General features: G+C 40.7%; 1 protein-coding gene across 1 annotated transcript; it reads right to left on the reverse strand.

The window, feature by feature from the left end:
- Nucleotides 1–259: 259 nt before the first annotated feature.
- ankrd10b (ankyrin repeat domain 10b) lies at nucleotides 260–15,235 on the reverse strand. The gene is made up of 7 exons (XM_058082559.1): nucleotides 15,131–15,235; nucleotides 14,818–15,021; nucleotides 13,648–13,800; nucleotides 12,334–12,425; nucleotides 5,194–5,459; nucleotides 3,797–3,904; nucleotides 260–704 (listed from the first exon to the last, which is right to left on the reverse strand). The coding sequence occupies exons 2-7, from the start codon at nucleotides 15,007–15,009 to the stop codon at nucleotides 520–522; spliced, it is 996 nt and encodes a 331-aa protein (XP_057938542.1). The 5' UTR covers nucleotides 15,010–15,021; nucleotides 15,131–15,235; the 3' UTR covers nucleotides 260–519.
- Between the last annotated feature and the right edge of the window lie 365 nt (nucleotides 15,236–15,600).

The raw sequence follows: 15,600 nt of genomic DNA on the forward strand, positions 1-15,600 counted from the left end.
ACCGAATGCCACATACAGAAACGTACATACAGAAATAAAAAGAACAGAGCATAAGAAAAAAGTAAAAATAAAAATGCAAAATTGCAAGAAAAAAGTTATGGTTAGTATTTGGTTTTAATTTTACAGTCCTAATAATGTGTGACATACCTATAACACATTTGTATTACAAGAAAGTCAAAAGTCACAATGCATGGAAAAAAATCTGTTATCAATGTAAGCATAACGTGGAAATGCAAAGAAAAACATAAGGTGTTAAGTCTTATTTTTGCACATTTTCTTGATTTTATTCTGGTAACATAAGTTTGTACAGATAAAGACGTCGGCAGTGCTTTAATGAAAAATACTTTCAAGATATAAGGTTATTTTACACAACATAAACAATCGCTTTAACAACACAATTTAGGATCCTACACCTTCAATTACTTACAAAAAATAAACACACTGGGCCTGCCCTTTACAAGCTGAAATAGTCACTATCTTTAAGGCAAATGAAGGCTTGTGCGAGTTGAAAGTGTAACTTCAGGCTCCGTGGTAGAGGAGCATGGTGCTGAAGAGAGCGTGGTCGTACAACTGCTCTGCAGTCACGCACTTCTGGTGCTCCACTTGGCTCATCTCAGGTGAGTCCTTGCCGTAGGTGCGTGGGTCATGCAGATTTTCTTCAGCTGGATCGCACCCAAAAGCAAGCTGTGGCTGACACTGACCGACTGAAGAGAATCCCACAGGGAGGGGAGGGGATGGAGGAGGAGGAGAAAGAGTCGTGAGCATATAAATCATTTCTAGACCCAATTCCCGAGGTGACCTGGAAGCTGAAATAAAAATTAAAAATAGCTAGGTCAAGTCTTTTGTAATGGGGCTTCTACACTTTACACAAGATGGATCAATAAATTGTGAAAGACGTTGCAGAACTTTACATGATGCCTACAAGTCCTGACCCCCCCAGTCCCTCCTTTAAATAGGTCACATCCTCCTGGTTGGTGCACTGCATGACACAGTGAACTACTTTACTCCAGTTCAAAGCGTTGACGGCATAATGCCGATGCAGGATGAAATATACAACAAAGTATTAGGGCCACATTGAGGAAAATAATCTGAGATTTCAAATCAAAAAGATTTAGAAGAATAAAGTCGTGAATTTACGAGAGAAAAAAAAAAACTCTGAATATTGCAAGATTAAAGTAGTAAGTTTTAGAAAGAAACCTGTATTACAAGAATAAGGTAAATGTACAAGAATTAAGTCCTAAATTTACAAGGAAAAAAACTTTGACAGTAAAGCCATCAATTTACAAAAATAAAGTTTGAAACTTGAAATAATACAAGAATCAAGTCGGACATTTGAGAATAAAGTTGAAAATTGACAAGAATAAATGAGTGCATTTCTGAGAAAATTACAAGAAAAAAAATTGTAATAGAAAATCAAGTCGTAAATTTACGAGAAAAACATTTTGTAGTATTGTGAGAATTAAGTAGTACATTTCCAAGAAAAAACTTGTAATATTGTGAGAATAAACTTGTAAATTAAAGTAGTTAATTCATAAGAATAAAGTCATAGGCCGACAAAAAAAACATAATATTGCCAGAATAAAGTAGCACATTTAGGAGAAATCTTGTACTATGACGAGAATAAAGTCATAAATTGGAGAATAAAGTTGTAAATTGAGGAGAAAAAGCTTGTAATATTACGTGATTGAAGTCATAACTTTAAGAGATACGATTACGTGTCAAAGGAGAGAGTAAGAGGAAAAAGTCAATAAGATGCATAAAATTGATCAACATTTAATGATTTAACATCATTAATCTTCTCAGCACTCCAACAATGACACACAGTAAAAACTTGAACACATGTGAAAAAAAATGTCAGTACAATTGGTGACTGTTCAACTATGCTGAAGTCATAAGGCAAAAAGATGTCGAGATCCAAGTATACTTCTCGAGCTGCGCTACTAAATGAGAATGAAAGTGCCTTCCTCATGTGTCGCTTATGCTAGCACAGTAAATCTCCACCATATGTAAGCTTAAAAAAAAGCACAGAAGTCCAAATGAACACACATGTAAAATACACATTAAAAGCCTCTCCCATCATTAGAAATGATTCATACCTCATGCACTACATTCACGTTGGGAATCAGGCATTGGTTAATTATTCAACTGCATCATCTACGAGCAGTGCTCATGTTTTCATAAAAAGGACAGCTAAATCTACATCAGGAGTTGGACATTCAAGGGGTTTAGTGATGTAGTAATCGCTCGTTTATCGCTGTTAATTGGTTTGAATTTCCACAAAGTAAGATTCTTTAGTTTTAATTAGAATATATTTGTAGGCCATAGAAAGCCTGTTGACGACCTTCTAAAACCAGTTATTATTAGAGCCCTCGAGACATGAAATAACATTCACATTGCACAAGATAGTAGATACAATACAAAATAAGCTACATAAGACACAAATAAGACTTGTGTCATGTTATGCGTGTTGCTGTAAATGTGTTCTGGTGGGGCGGACAGGAAGTGACATTGGGGGTTCAGAGTTGTGTTTCGGGTTAGGGCCACAAGAGTAGCCCATGTTTGGCATTACTGTTTCGGAGATCATTCAAGCATGAAATAAAGGCTTGTTCAAGTCTGGTGCTTGTGTGTCTCACTGAATATGACAGTATGAGAGTCAGAGCCTTTCGTCCTGTCACCCACGGCGACTTGGAGAGAGACAGCAGCAGTTTTGTAAAAGTTTACAAGGTGCTAATTTGAAGAAAATGGTGACAAAGTAATTGAGTCACTTGTGACGCATCTTTTGCTTAAATTTGCTTGTATCACTGACATGACAATCGGATTTAAAAAAAAACTGTCAAAAAAATGAGTCTCAAAAAAGAGGCATCGTCATATATTTGGGTCAATATGGTAAAACCTCAAGAGGAACTGTTCAAAAACTGTGCCCCCACAAGATGCGCATAACATATATGCATAAACATTTTAGCATAAATTTAGTGTGGCCTTCGGAGGACTTTATAAAAGGAAGAATAGTTGAGGAATATTATATTTAGCAAAAGGGGCACAATTCCAAAAGAACTTTTTTTATTTTTCAGCTCTATTACATCACATGGGTATTATCTTATTAAACACGGCCAAGTTTCCCAACCTTTTCCAAATTAGTCATCAACACAAACAGAAGCTACTGAGATGCATTTATAAGAACATTGACATGTGAAGCAATACACATCTACATTGGAATCGTGAAGATGAGACCAGTACTCTTTGATGACAATTGGCATCACGACAGGGGGACATACAAAATTCTATATTCTATGAAAATGTCCTATAAAATTGTGCAAAATAAGTCTTGTTTTAACAAAGAAGCTAAGAAAATTAGCATCATAATTAGATAAATGCCTTAAATATAATTTACGACAACATATTTGTTTTCGCCATATGATTGGAATCATGGAAATGTGGAAAAGCCACACATACATACAGGACATGCCCACTGCTGCACGCTGCCTTTGTGCATACAACAAACAGCTTGATTAGCTAAATATATACAAGACAAATGGTAATATTTGGAGTGTGCCAGCAACGCGCGCACACACACACACACACGAGCGCGCACACACACACACACACACACAAACACCACCCCCCTACAAATAAGCATAAGAGTTGGTGCAGCGACAAGGCGTCTGCATGGATGCCACAGTGAAGACCTCCATCTCTTTGGTAGCAGGGCTGGACCTGTCATATTGATCCATGGGCCCCGGCCCGTGCTCTGCTGGTGCCACCCCATTCAGCCCTAACGCAAAGGGTCCCGGCCCACCTGAGGTTACAGTAGACGCCAACTCTACGGCCATGCTCTCCATCTGGGCGTCTCCGGCACCACCCAGTGGCCCGTGTCCATTCTGCATCTCAAGTGGCATGCCCAGACCTAAAAGACATTAGCGACGCTTCTAAGTACAAAGCACCCAATCATAAAGACATGGTTCAAATGACTAAGAACTGTGTATTATCCTTCTGTGTACAATTTTTGATACAGCGCTTGCATTGGATCTCATATCGTGCAGCCGTACCTATTGTGGGGATGAGCATTTCTAAAACGATTTGACTTGGGAACTTTGTAAGTACAATACTATAAACTGTATGCCTGCGTCTTCTTTTCCCTGCAGGGGTCACAGCAAATCAACCGCCTCCACCTGTCTTTCACACACCAACTACCCTCATGTCCTCCTTCACTACATCCATGAACCTCCTCTTGGTCTTCCTCTACGCCTCCTACCTGGCAGCACCCTTTACCAATATATTCACAATCTCTCCTCTGGACATGTCCCAACCATCTCCAAGGCCTCTAACACGTAATGTCCATCTGATGGATTAGTTCCTGATCCTATCCATCCTGGTCACTCCCAATGAGAACCTCACCATCCGCATCTCTGCTACCTCCAGTTCTGCTTCCCATCTTTTCCTCAGTGACACTGTCTCTCGGCCAAAAAACATTGGTTTCACCGCAGTTTTGTGGGGCATACCCACTAACAACATTCAACGATAGCTCAAGACTCACCCTATCCGACACACTTTTTACCTCCAGGACATTCTTAACCAACTCCTCCTTCAGAATAACTCCTACTCTCTCTCTCTCTTCCCATCTACACCATGATAGAACAACTTGAACCCTGCTCCTAAACTTCTAGCCTTGCTACCTTTCCACCTGGTCTCCTGGACACATGGTATGTCTACCTTCCTCCTCTGCATCATGTCAACAAACTCTCTACCTTCTCCTGTCATAGTTCCAGCATTCAAAGTCCCTAATCTAAGTTCTAGGTTCTTGGCGCTCCTCTTCTCCCTCTTCTTACGGGCACATCTTCCTCCTCTCCTTTGACCAACAGTCCATTTTCCACCGGCACCCTGTAGGTGAACAGCTACGAGACGTTGTTAACCCGGGCCTCGACCGATCCAGTATGCAAGTCGTGTTGTTGATTTGGCTAAATTTTACGTCAAATGCCCTTCCTGACACAACCCTCATAAGCATGTTTAGGGCTTTTGATGGGTGCATTTTTGTACATATTGTATGCCTAAACTAAGTCTTTTCAAGCATACAAATGGCAAAATGAAGTAAAATACAAACATAAGGTATTGGGGAGATGTATTTTAAGAAGTTAGTTGGTTAGTTCATCTGCTACACAATGCATGTGACATACTTATCCAGCCCAAATAGCTCACCGTTGGGTCTTGCCTTCTTCACCGGATTGACTTCCTGCCCATCGAAAGACCTCTTTCTGTTGGGTAGGCCGTTCAAGAAGCTGCGACCCTGGATAGTGGGGTGAGTGTGGCCCCCGTTCTGGGTGATGCCACTGAGAAAGGCCCCGTTATGGAACTGAGCCATGTTTTGTTGGAAGTTCTGGGCATTGGAGAGAAGCTCAGCGCACTCCCGGAATCCTTGGGCATGGGCCAGGTCGGCAGCGGTCAGCCCACTGGCATTCCTCACACTGCACCAATGGGAAAAGTTGAGTGTCAGAGGGACGTACTGCAGGTTTGCTTGAGCACAAAAAGAAAACCAACAGGACACGCACTCACACATTCACACCAACTCATCAGGCAAGCTCACAAACAAGACACGTACAACGATGAACGGAATTGCCTTTGTCATCATCGTGACAGATGATGACGGATCCCTTTTGGATCGTTTGCATCATCTTTTCTAATGAATGAATGATTCTTAATAGTAAAAAGAGTCTGCTGCGAGAGAGACGGGATTAAGACAAACGCAAGTTATGCAGTTATTTATCTTGTACCTGCCAGGACCAGATACAAGAAAACAGACTGTGTCACAAGAAACATTTGTATCGATTGAGCTCTCCGAATGCAAGAAGGCGTGCCACAGAAGAAGTGGAGCATGAAAGGACATCTCAAAGTCCAACTGGAAGCGGCAAGACGTTCAGAGTATTTGAAGCATTTCAAGTCAGTCTGTAAGGTAAAATGGCCGCATGGCCGGAAGAAAACACCAATGATAAAGTAGCTAAGAATGGCATGTGGCCGAAGCAGGACTTCAGAATTCCATCCAGTGAAGTCCAAGAAAGATTGGTCTTCTGGGTCCATAAGTCCATGTAAGGCAATAAAACAAGGACACAAAGTTGGGTGATGTTCAAGCACCTTCATGTTCAAGTCTTCTCTGGAATGTTTGGACCCTTAAGATAAAGCCTTCGTCCTTGGTTGAAGAGTGATGGATGCAAACAAGTGTGGCTTTGTGGATTGTTGTGTTAATCACGCCTCTTTGCAGCAGACTTTGTGTGCAATAATGAGCGAGCAAACAGTTCTTGTAGACTGGATCAGCACCTTTTGTGGAATCGATGTCACTTGGCAGTAAAACCCATGATCTGTCAATATTATGAACTTATCCCAAGACTATGTTCCATTATGTTATTCTAGCAGTGACGCTTTCTCGCTTAATGGACTAAATATTTTACCGTGAGGTAAATCCAGATTAATGAGCGGTATTTCCTCCATTTACAAAACAATACCGCATTTGTTCCGTGCGGAGGTTCATTTGTTCTCCACGCAAACAGCAAAGTCTTTGTCAACTAAATGAAAGCTCTGGAAACCAGCCCGGATGGTGCTTGTGTTGCGAACGACTATGGAGGACGCCCCTGACATGGATGAGATATCACTGCAAAAGTCCGTTTGGGTCAGAAGGTTTGTTGTTTTACTGTGACCAAGTGGCCCCGGCTTCCACAATATGTGACCACTTCCAGCACAACTACACCGCTTGCTCTTATTTGGTTTGGTTTTTTTCTCTTTGGGTGTCATAAAACCTTTCAGAAACATCAGTACATGAAACTTATTTTGGACAATCAAAAGTAAATAAATAAAAATCACATTGTTGCACATCACCCGCCCCCATTTTCAAATTAACGCTTCCAACACGTTGATCAAATCAAATCATTTGCATTTGAAGGCAGTTTTATGGTCAGGTTGATGTACTTGTCTCACTCTCAAAGGAATAGAGCCTTTATAGGAGGTTGTGCTTGTGAGCACACCATAAAGGCCTATAGTAACATTGTGGAACCAGCCCTATCCCTATCATTGTGAATAACCTGGCACAATTATTCTGTCCTCTTCTCGGTTCCAGGACTAAATTCCAGCAGAGTGACTTTAAACACACCGCTCCCTACAAGGAAGACAGCACTTCTGTTTATTTATAAATGGGCACCTGCACAGATTTGACATTTTCAATGGAAAAAAAAAAAAACAAAAAAAACATGGAGTGTTCTGCCAGACAAAAATGATCTGTACGTGCAAGGTTCTCCATGATAGCTATTGCACTAATGGTGCAGACTGAAATCAATTCGATGTTCACTGACTTTAATTGAAAGTAAAAATCAGTGCATGCATTCACAACAACTTGAAATGATTTAAAACAGAAAAATAAAATGAAAAACTACTCAAGGTATTCCTTTGGTGAGACGTGACATCTCCAGTGAGCATCATTGAATTACTTTGGTTTGAATTTCTCTGAAAAACAAGGAAGCGTTAATTCTTTTTAAATGCCTGGTATGCTTTGCTTTTCAGTTCTAGGCACATAAATGTTCTCTAACTAAATGGTCTAACCTCCCAAAGGCAGCCTATTGTCATGCTACTGCTTTGACATGGGACTCACGTGATTAAACCTGTCCATATAAAGGGATCCTATGGTTAGTTGACAAAATAACATTTAACAGATAAATAAATCTCAGGCTAAAAGTTAAAAAAATACTCTAGATACATGGATAATAAGCAAAGCATGCAGGTCTAAAAAGGTCAAGTTCAAGTGATTCATTGACAAAAAAACCTAGCATTAAAACCAATCACCGCAAGAAATACCTCAACAGTTTGCCAGTGTGTAGATAGGAAGCGATAGTGAGAACACTCAATGCCACAACAGTGCGGCTATCCCAGGGAACGGGGCAGACTCAGCAGTGTCTATGCTCCCCCTTTTCTAGGATTACTTGAAAAAACCAAGTCATTTCCAACTCAATGGCTGCAAAACAATTGAGACGTACGGTTTTGTTTCAGCAGGTCAGTAAACTTTTCTCTTTTTTTCTTTTCTTATGGTAACTTATTGTCACTTTCATGAAGGAAAAGGTGACAAAGATTAGAGGTCAAGAAAGAAAGACTAGGAGATTGTATCAGGTTAATAGACTGTGACAGAACAATATGAAAGACATTTCTTGGCACAGTGACATGACAGTGAATAAATAACCATTGCAACAGGATGATTGTTACCATTAGACAGTTAATGGGTCAGTACATGGCGCTAAGCTCAGCTGCGTCTTACATTAGTGTCTGCTCTCGTCCTTGACTGCAGCGTCCCAACATGTCCTGCCTCCTGACAGCTGGCTAACGGGCCGCTTTTACCCTTCCCGAGGCTCATGACAAATTCAACTAACAACAAACAGTATTTATTCGTAATATGCTACTTTAGCATCAACACTTACAAATGTGACTTGTATATTTAATGTATATTTGAAATCTAAACTTACAGTTTGTTATAGTTTAACAATTTTGCAATTAAATTGATTTATAATAATTTAGCAAACACGATACACACAAACCTACAAATTTCCCCACTGAGGGACGAATAAAGGCATATCTTAACCTGGCTGTTTCATTAATAAAATGCATTGCAAATAATATTTACCATAGTTTGATAGCTTTATGGGGCCTATTTGATTTGTATGCAATGTTGAATTTTTTTGTACTATACAGCACAGATCCATCAAAAGGAGTGTATCTGGAAGGTGAAGCCCAAGGGACACCAGTGTGAATGTAAGACCAGTTCATCTCTCATGTCAAAAATCAGGGTCTCCAAGTGGAAGCTGGAGCGCAAGAAGACAAATGTGGTAAGAGGTTCCAGGGTCCGGTATTGCTACGGTCCAGGTCTGCTAGGCGTGTAGAGTTTGAACATTCTCAATGAGCTGCAGACATTCTGGCTTTCTCCCACATGTACGTTAATCCCTGAATTGTCCCGAGACGATAACGGGTGTGACTTACGCTGAACATCTGTGTAGCTCCCTTTCTGCTCACTTCTTGGGACATACTGATGGACCAGTCGCAGGTACGACGAAAAGGTGCATTCAATAAGTTAGAGAATTTGTCATGTAGAAGTGCTGGGATATTGGAACAAGCCTAAAATTGGATGCTTACCATTACTCTTTACGATGCTCGTGTTAAATGGGTGTGTTTTGGTGCAGTTTTAAGACATGTTAGTGTTTGTCAAGGACGTTTTATAGTGAAAATTAGTGTAACAATTGGATGTATTATTATTATTATTATTGTTATGGATGTTAAATTGTCATGAGCCTCATTCCCAACTAACTTCCTTGCCTTAGTTTGTGCCCAACTACATTATCCATTACTTTAAATAATAAACTTCATAATAACAATAACAACATAGACTAAAGTGATCTAAAGGGGAGGGAAAAAATAACATCATTTTCATCACATATACATTTACTCATCAGGTCATAACCAAATGCACATTGCCAAGAATTGGAACATTGAGCAAATGAATTTAGTTTTAGCACTTTGGGGGAGGCCAAGCCAACTGGGGTGTCATGGATGACAAAAAGTAAAATTTTGAACGCGAGTAACAACAGACATTAACTTGATTTCTATTCAATAAAAAATAACATCCATCAGAACCAAGGCATAAAAGTTGGCAAGTTTATTTTGGTGTTAATAAGTACTGCTTTCCAAATCGAAAACTGTTTCCAATATGTTATAATAATAGTAATAATAATAAGGAGAAGAAGAGTTACATAAATGGAAAAGTTGATATTTTTCTCTGACGTGTCAATCAGTACATCCGAATGCTCCCTGGTGGATTTGGGTCTCTGAAGGCCAAATGTCAGCCAAACAACTAGCCGCAGAGCAGGTTGCAAAGTATGAAACTGCATGTCAAATCATTTTTAGAAAAAATAAACTGAAAAATGTGCCTTAGCGCTTATATTTTGTGGCTGAGATGCCCTAGAAAGACCATCCTGAAACATCAATAATCACTGTTCATATTCATTGTAGCATTTTTCTTAAGAAGGCACAATGTGCCATTTGAAAATAACAAATTAGGATTCTGATTTGTGATATTTTAATCTGTTACTGAGGAGATGCAAGGGCTTTCTGTGTTTTTAATTACATTTGAAATAATTATATTGTAAAAAGCCACAAATAATGTATTATGAAAAAACAGGGTCAGGATAGGCTGCACGGCCGCCGAGTGGTTAGCACGCAGGCCACACAGCCAGGAGACCCAAGTTCAATCCCACCCTCTGGCATCTCTGTGTGGAGTTTGCATGTTCTCCCCGTGCATGCGTGGGTTTTCTCCGGGTACTCCGGTTTCCTCCCACATTCCAAAAACATGCTAGGTTAATTGGCCACAGGTATGAATGTGAATGGTTGTTTGTCTATATGTGCCCTGTGATTGGCCTCTTGCCTGAAGACAGCTGGGATAGGCTCCAGCATGGCCGCGACTCTCTATCCTCGTGAGGATAAGCGGTAGAAAATGAATGAATGAAAGGTCAGGATAATCTTTGTTATACATGCAGGACAATAATATGAATCATTTTAAATCAGAATTCTTGGTTTGAGTTTAGGAAAGCAAACAGTTAAGTTTAGAGTGTCCTTATTAAAAACGTAACATTAAATAGGCGACAAATAGTACAGTTAAAAACTAGTCCCAGTCCGAAGGTGCCAGGGATTTGGCACGTTGTGTTGATCATGCTTGTGTTCACATGAGGACTCATTCTTTAAAAGAGAGTTCAACTGCTCCTTAAATGACCAGAGTCCAGAAACAATGTCATATTTGGTATTCTAGCCATGATGTTGTATATCTGCAGTTCCATACAATGCAGCGTGGCTCTGGCAGTAAAAGACTTTCCTAAGGAAGCGCAATGTGCATTTGGTCATCCAGTCAAAACTGCATGTAAGACATTAACAAAAACAAACGTTAAATAAAAACAACACACTCTAGATTTAACAGAGATCATGCAACATGGCCTACAAAGTTACTGTAAGAACAGTTTATCAACATTTTCATCAAGCTGTCCTTGTGTTCAGTTGTTGCGGCCAAGCAAAAGGCTCAGAAGGCCTTTACTATCAGTTAATTATCAACTTTTATTAGCAGTTAACACACTCTCAGATTACACGGGCTCAACTGCCCGCTGAACACAAACAAAGAAGCATTAAATATTTTGGGGGTGACATGCGCACACACAAGCGGCAACTTGATGAGAATGGTTTCAATGATAAACAACAATTTTTCAGAGATGAAACAAAATGAGACACCTTTTCAAGGGCGCACCACCAAATGGGACACTTCTCGGACAAAGGCAATCGAGTCGACAGTAAATCACTGAGACAAATGTCAAGTAAGGTGAAGTCCAGATAGTGGAGTTCACAGAGAGCGCTCGCACTAGCCACTAGCTTCCAAGTGGTTATATGTTGCTATATGAGGTGTCGTTTAATCAATAGGGATGTCCCGATCAGCATGTTCAATTGCCCGTCCCGATCAAATACAATTTTCCTGTAGATTATGGAAGTGATAATGCTTTTCGCAAGTTGATAAAGCAAACAATAAAAACGTATTTCATTATATTCAGAATCTGCTAGCGCTGTTGTAAGTCAACAATCTAGTGTGGTAATTGCCATACTTTCTAAAAGACCCCACGTTCTCCACAACGGAGACGGGCTGGTTGTTTGAAGCAAAACATCAACAACCTCTTCCATGAGAGGCTTTGCCTTTTCGCTCTCTTTTGGATCATTGTCTTTCCTCCTGAAGTCCAGAGTTTGTTGCTTTGAGCGGAGCAGCCTTTCGCCAGCCGGACATCGTCCATGACTGCGTCAACGTGACAGACTTTTATGCACGTATTACATTTGTGGTACTGAAAGCAGTTCTGCTAGTACCACACCTTATTTTCCACTTCCTCAATTTCCGGGTTGCTGCAAAAACAAATTACTTTACGGCAGTGACCATAAAGATTGGGTAGGCACAAAACAGGCAGAAGAGTTTGAGCCTGGGTGCATATATCTCTTTTCCCTTGGAAACTGGATCATCATCGTTTCTTATACATACAATATACATACAATGCTCAAATAGCCCCACGATAACTCAAGGGACGATAGTCAGATTGGATTCATTTCCTCCAGGATCATGTTTAATAAGGTTGGGTCAAAATGTTTAAATATTCACCGTCGCTACATAAACGACCTTGCTGCTCTGGTTTTGGTGGTGAGCCCTTGAAAAGGCACTGTACGTCCACAGTTGGGAGAGAGCGAGACAGAAGAGAGGAAAAGAAATGATGAGCTCACAACATTGACAGCAGGACTTACTCAGCTTTTGCTCCCTGAACCAAGAGAGCGTTGATGCACTCCAGACTGCCCGCACGTGCAGCCTTGTGGATGGGCGTCTCGCCCACATAGTCCTGAGAGATAAACAGGCCAGTGCGGGTTAAACATAGAAACGCATGTTTGCGCTACATTTGTCCTTCCAGATGACAAATTTCAGCGCCGTCTGATGACAACCTCCTGAATTCACTTCAAACATTCACTTATTAACACGTAAAACACAACACAAACTATTTGGCAGATTTAGCACCAGAAATCCAAACCTATGTATTTCTTGCTTACATTAATTGTAAAAAAACTTACATTAGATCCTCTCTGCATTCTCATTTCTACATTTCCACATTTCCAGTTGTACATCATCATTAAAAATGAGTGGGAATGAGGGGTAAAGAAGAAAAAAAAACGACACACACCCTGGATGACTCATGTTCAAATACCAAGGAAGGCAGTCCAGTTCAACAGACAGGAAATTAAATAAATGCTCCGGTTTAAGATGGTATGTTTAGCCCACATGTACAGAGAACGGCCGTTTATCAGAAATAAAAAGGTCTGCACTGTGTGTGTGTGTTCATGGTGACGACAGTGTGTTATGTCATCGTGGCCTACTGATCTAATTTCTTTAAGTCTTGTCGTGGAGCATAGGCTATAATCTGGGTGCCTGGGGTTGTTCATGGAAAATACAACAGAAGAGTCGCAAAAAATGTGTGACTCTATTTTCATAGAAGACTGCAACTATGAAGAATATACACATAGTACATAATAGTAGCCTGTAGGGATAAGTCTGCTTGATGGGATAAGTCTTTACTCAAGCTGTCGCAACACTCTGCTCATTTCTAGAAACAAAACATCTCAATCGCCACTTTTAAGAAAAAAATTCCACAATTCCACCCCACCAAATAAGTGTCAAGTGAAATTACATGATCTCAGACTATTCTAACACACACACAAAAGAATGTTGCTAACCAAAACAGACATAAATAATCAGATCAATACAAGAGCTTGGAGCCCAACGGGTTTCACAATATGGACAGACCGGTCGCTCCGCTGTCTTGCATCTGGCCATGTTTATATTTGAGAGCGACAAGAGCCTCTGCAACAGGCTGTAAGGTGTCAATGTTGTAAGTCAACACTGCTGAAAACAAACATGAGTAGCTGCTGAAGAAGACTGCTTCAACATCCGTCATATGGACTTGGTTGGTATTCAAGTTGTCCGAACGTCAGCAGAAAACTACAGTATACTGTATAAGGGGCAAATTGAGGCCATGTTGGCGGTCCCTACTGACAATGTGAGTGACGTACCTGTCTATTTATGTCTGCGCCAGCTTGAAGGAGCCATAACAAGCACTCTGGGTGGCCTCCAAATGCAGAGATGTGAGTAGGCGTCTGCGCAAACTTGGAGGTCACCGTGTTGACCCTGCAGCCCACCTGCACCAGGCGCATCACACACTCCAGCTGAGAGGACAAAAGGATGATTTACAAACCATTTTGAGTTCTTCAGAAACTCCTGGTCATGTCACTGAACATGTTTGGGATACTCTGGATCGGCACATACGACAGCGTGTTCCAGTTCCTGCCCAATCCAGCAACTTTGCACAGCCATTAAAGTGAAGTGGACCAACATTCCAATCAACTGGTCAATAGAATGTGAAGGCTTTGTGTCTGACCACCTCACACTTCAAAAAAGGGACTGTATTCAATGAGTTACACGCCTGCCAAGATGGCACCAATATCTGAATATCCTGCAAGCTATATCACGTCCTCCTCCCAATGTAACATGTGTTACATGTGTGTTTTCAGCTAATGATAGCAATTTGATAGCCATTTGGCAAAGTTTAGCTAACTATCGTAACAGCAGCATGAATCAATATTGTAGATGGCCTCTGAGACTGCTGGTGTATGTATGCACCCTGAAGGGTAGATTCATGCCAACGGTATGTTATTTTATTTGGGTAGAGCGAAAGATTTTCTTTTTTTTGCACTTGAATATGTAATTGTGAAAAATCTAGACTTTATAAGCACATTCTATTCTTTAAATCCACTTCTGGTAGCATATGTGGTCACTGGTTTCGAGGGTTAAACGGATTAGTAGTAACAATATTCATTCATTAGAAGGGAGTAAAAGAGGGGGGACTTCTGACTCAAAGTTTCCACGATGATAGCCAGAGGCTTATGAGTTATTTAGTTATTATTAAGCTAGCATGAGCTGTTATATGGCTGTCGAGTCAATGCATGTCGAGATAACCAAGTCTGAAATGTCCAATTTATTTAATAATACATAATAATACACAATACAAGCTATGCGGATGAATGCAACACACGGCGTTAACGATAACTAATAGCCCGGTGTCTTCTTCCAGTTATGGCGGCTTTTGCTAATCGTGGAGGAAGCTGACGTCAGGAAATGGCCGAAATTGTTTGACGCGTCCAAAAAAATTGTAAATGAAAACGGGTCTGCACGGATTTACCTACCTTCCCAAAATGAGCCGCCCAGTGTATTGGCGTCCAGCCGTAGAAGGTGTCCTCCACGGTGAGGTCAGCCGGATTGGCGGTGCTTTGAAGGTAGGAACACAAGGCGCCGACATCTCCATCCCTGCACGCCCGGTGGAGAGGGAAGCGGCTGTTCAGCACCTCCTCGCTAGAAAATCCAGATTCGCTCGACATAGTTAGGAGAAACTGTTAAACGAACAAACAAGAACAAAATAATGAAGTCTGTAAACGAGGAGTGGGACCACGCCGCCCCGGCTGGCTGGAGTGTCTTTCTGCCTGACTACACAATACACACCGCCGAGGTGAAATTTGACACTCGCCGAGTGAGACGCAAACTATGGAATGGCGTCCTTTCTATACCAGGAATGGCGCCAATTGAACCCGGAAGATATGGTCTGGAGTTACCAAAGTGCCCGGATTGAACTTTCTTCTTCGGTGTGTTATTTTACAGTTATGACAACAGCGCCACCCTATGGCCAACCGGAGGGCGGTGCGCTCCAAAACTGTGAAATATGGCTGAGGTTGAGGCCAACCTTTATTTTATTGAACATCAAAAAACTGCAAACTAGACACAGTCAAAAAATAAAATAGACAATAAAATAAATAGAGTAAAATATCAAACTTGTTATTTACGTCTTTACAATAACATACGAGGTTAGCAATGATTTATTTGTTTCTTTCGGCTTTTTCATGATTACGGAGTCGCCACAGCGGATCTTTTTGATCCGCATCATGATATGAGAAATATATATAATAATTTGTATT

The sequence above is a fragment of the Doryrhamphus excisus genome, chromosome 9 (assembly GCF_030265055.1).
Source record: "Doryrhamphus excisus isolate RoL2022-K1 chromosome 9, RoL_Dexc_1.0, whole genome shotgun sequence".
NCBI classification, from domain to species: Eukaryota; Metazoa; Chordata; class Actinopteri; order Syngnathiformes; family Syngnathidae; genus Doryrhamphus; species Doryrhamphus excisus.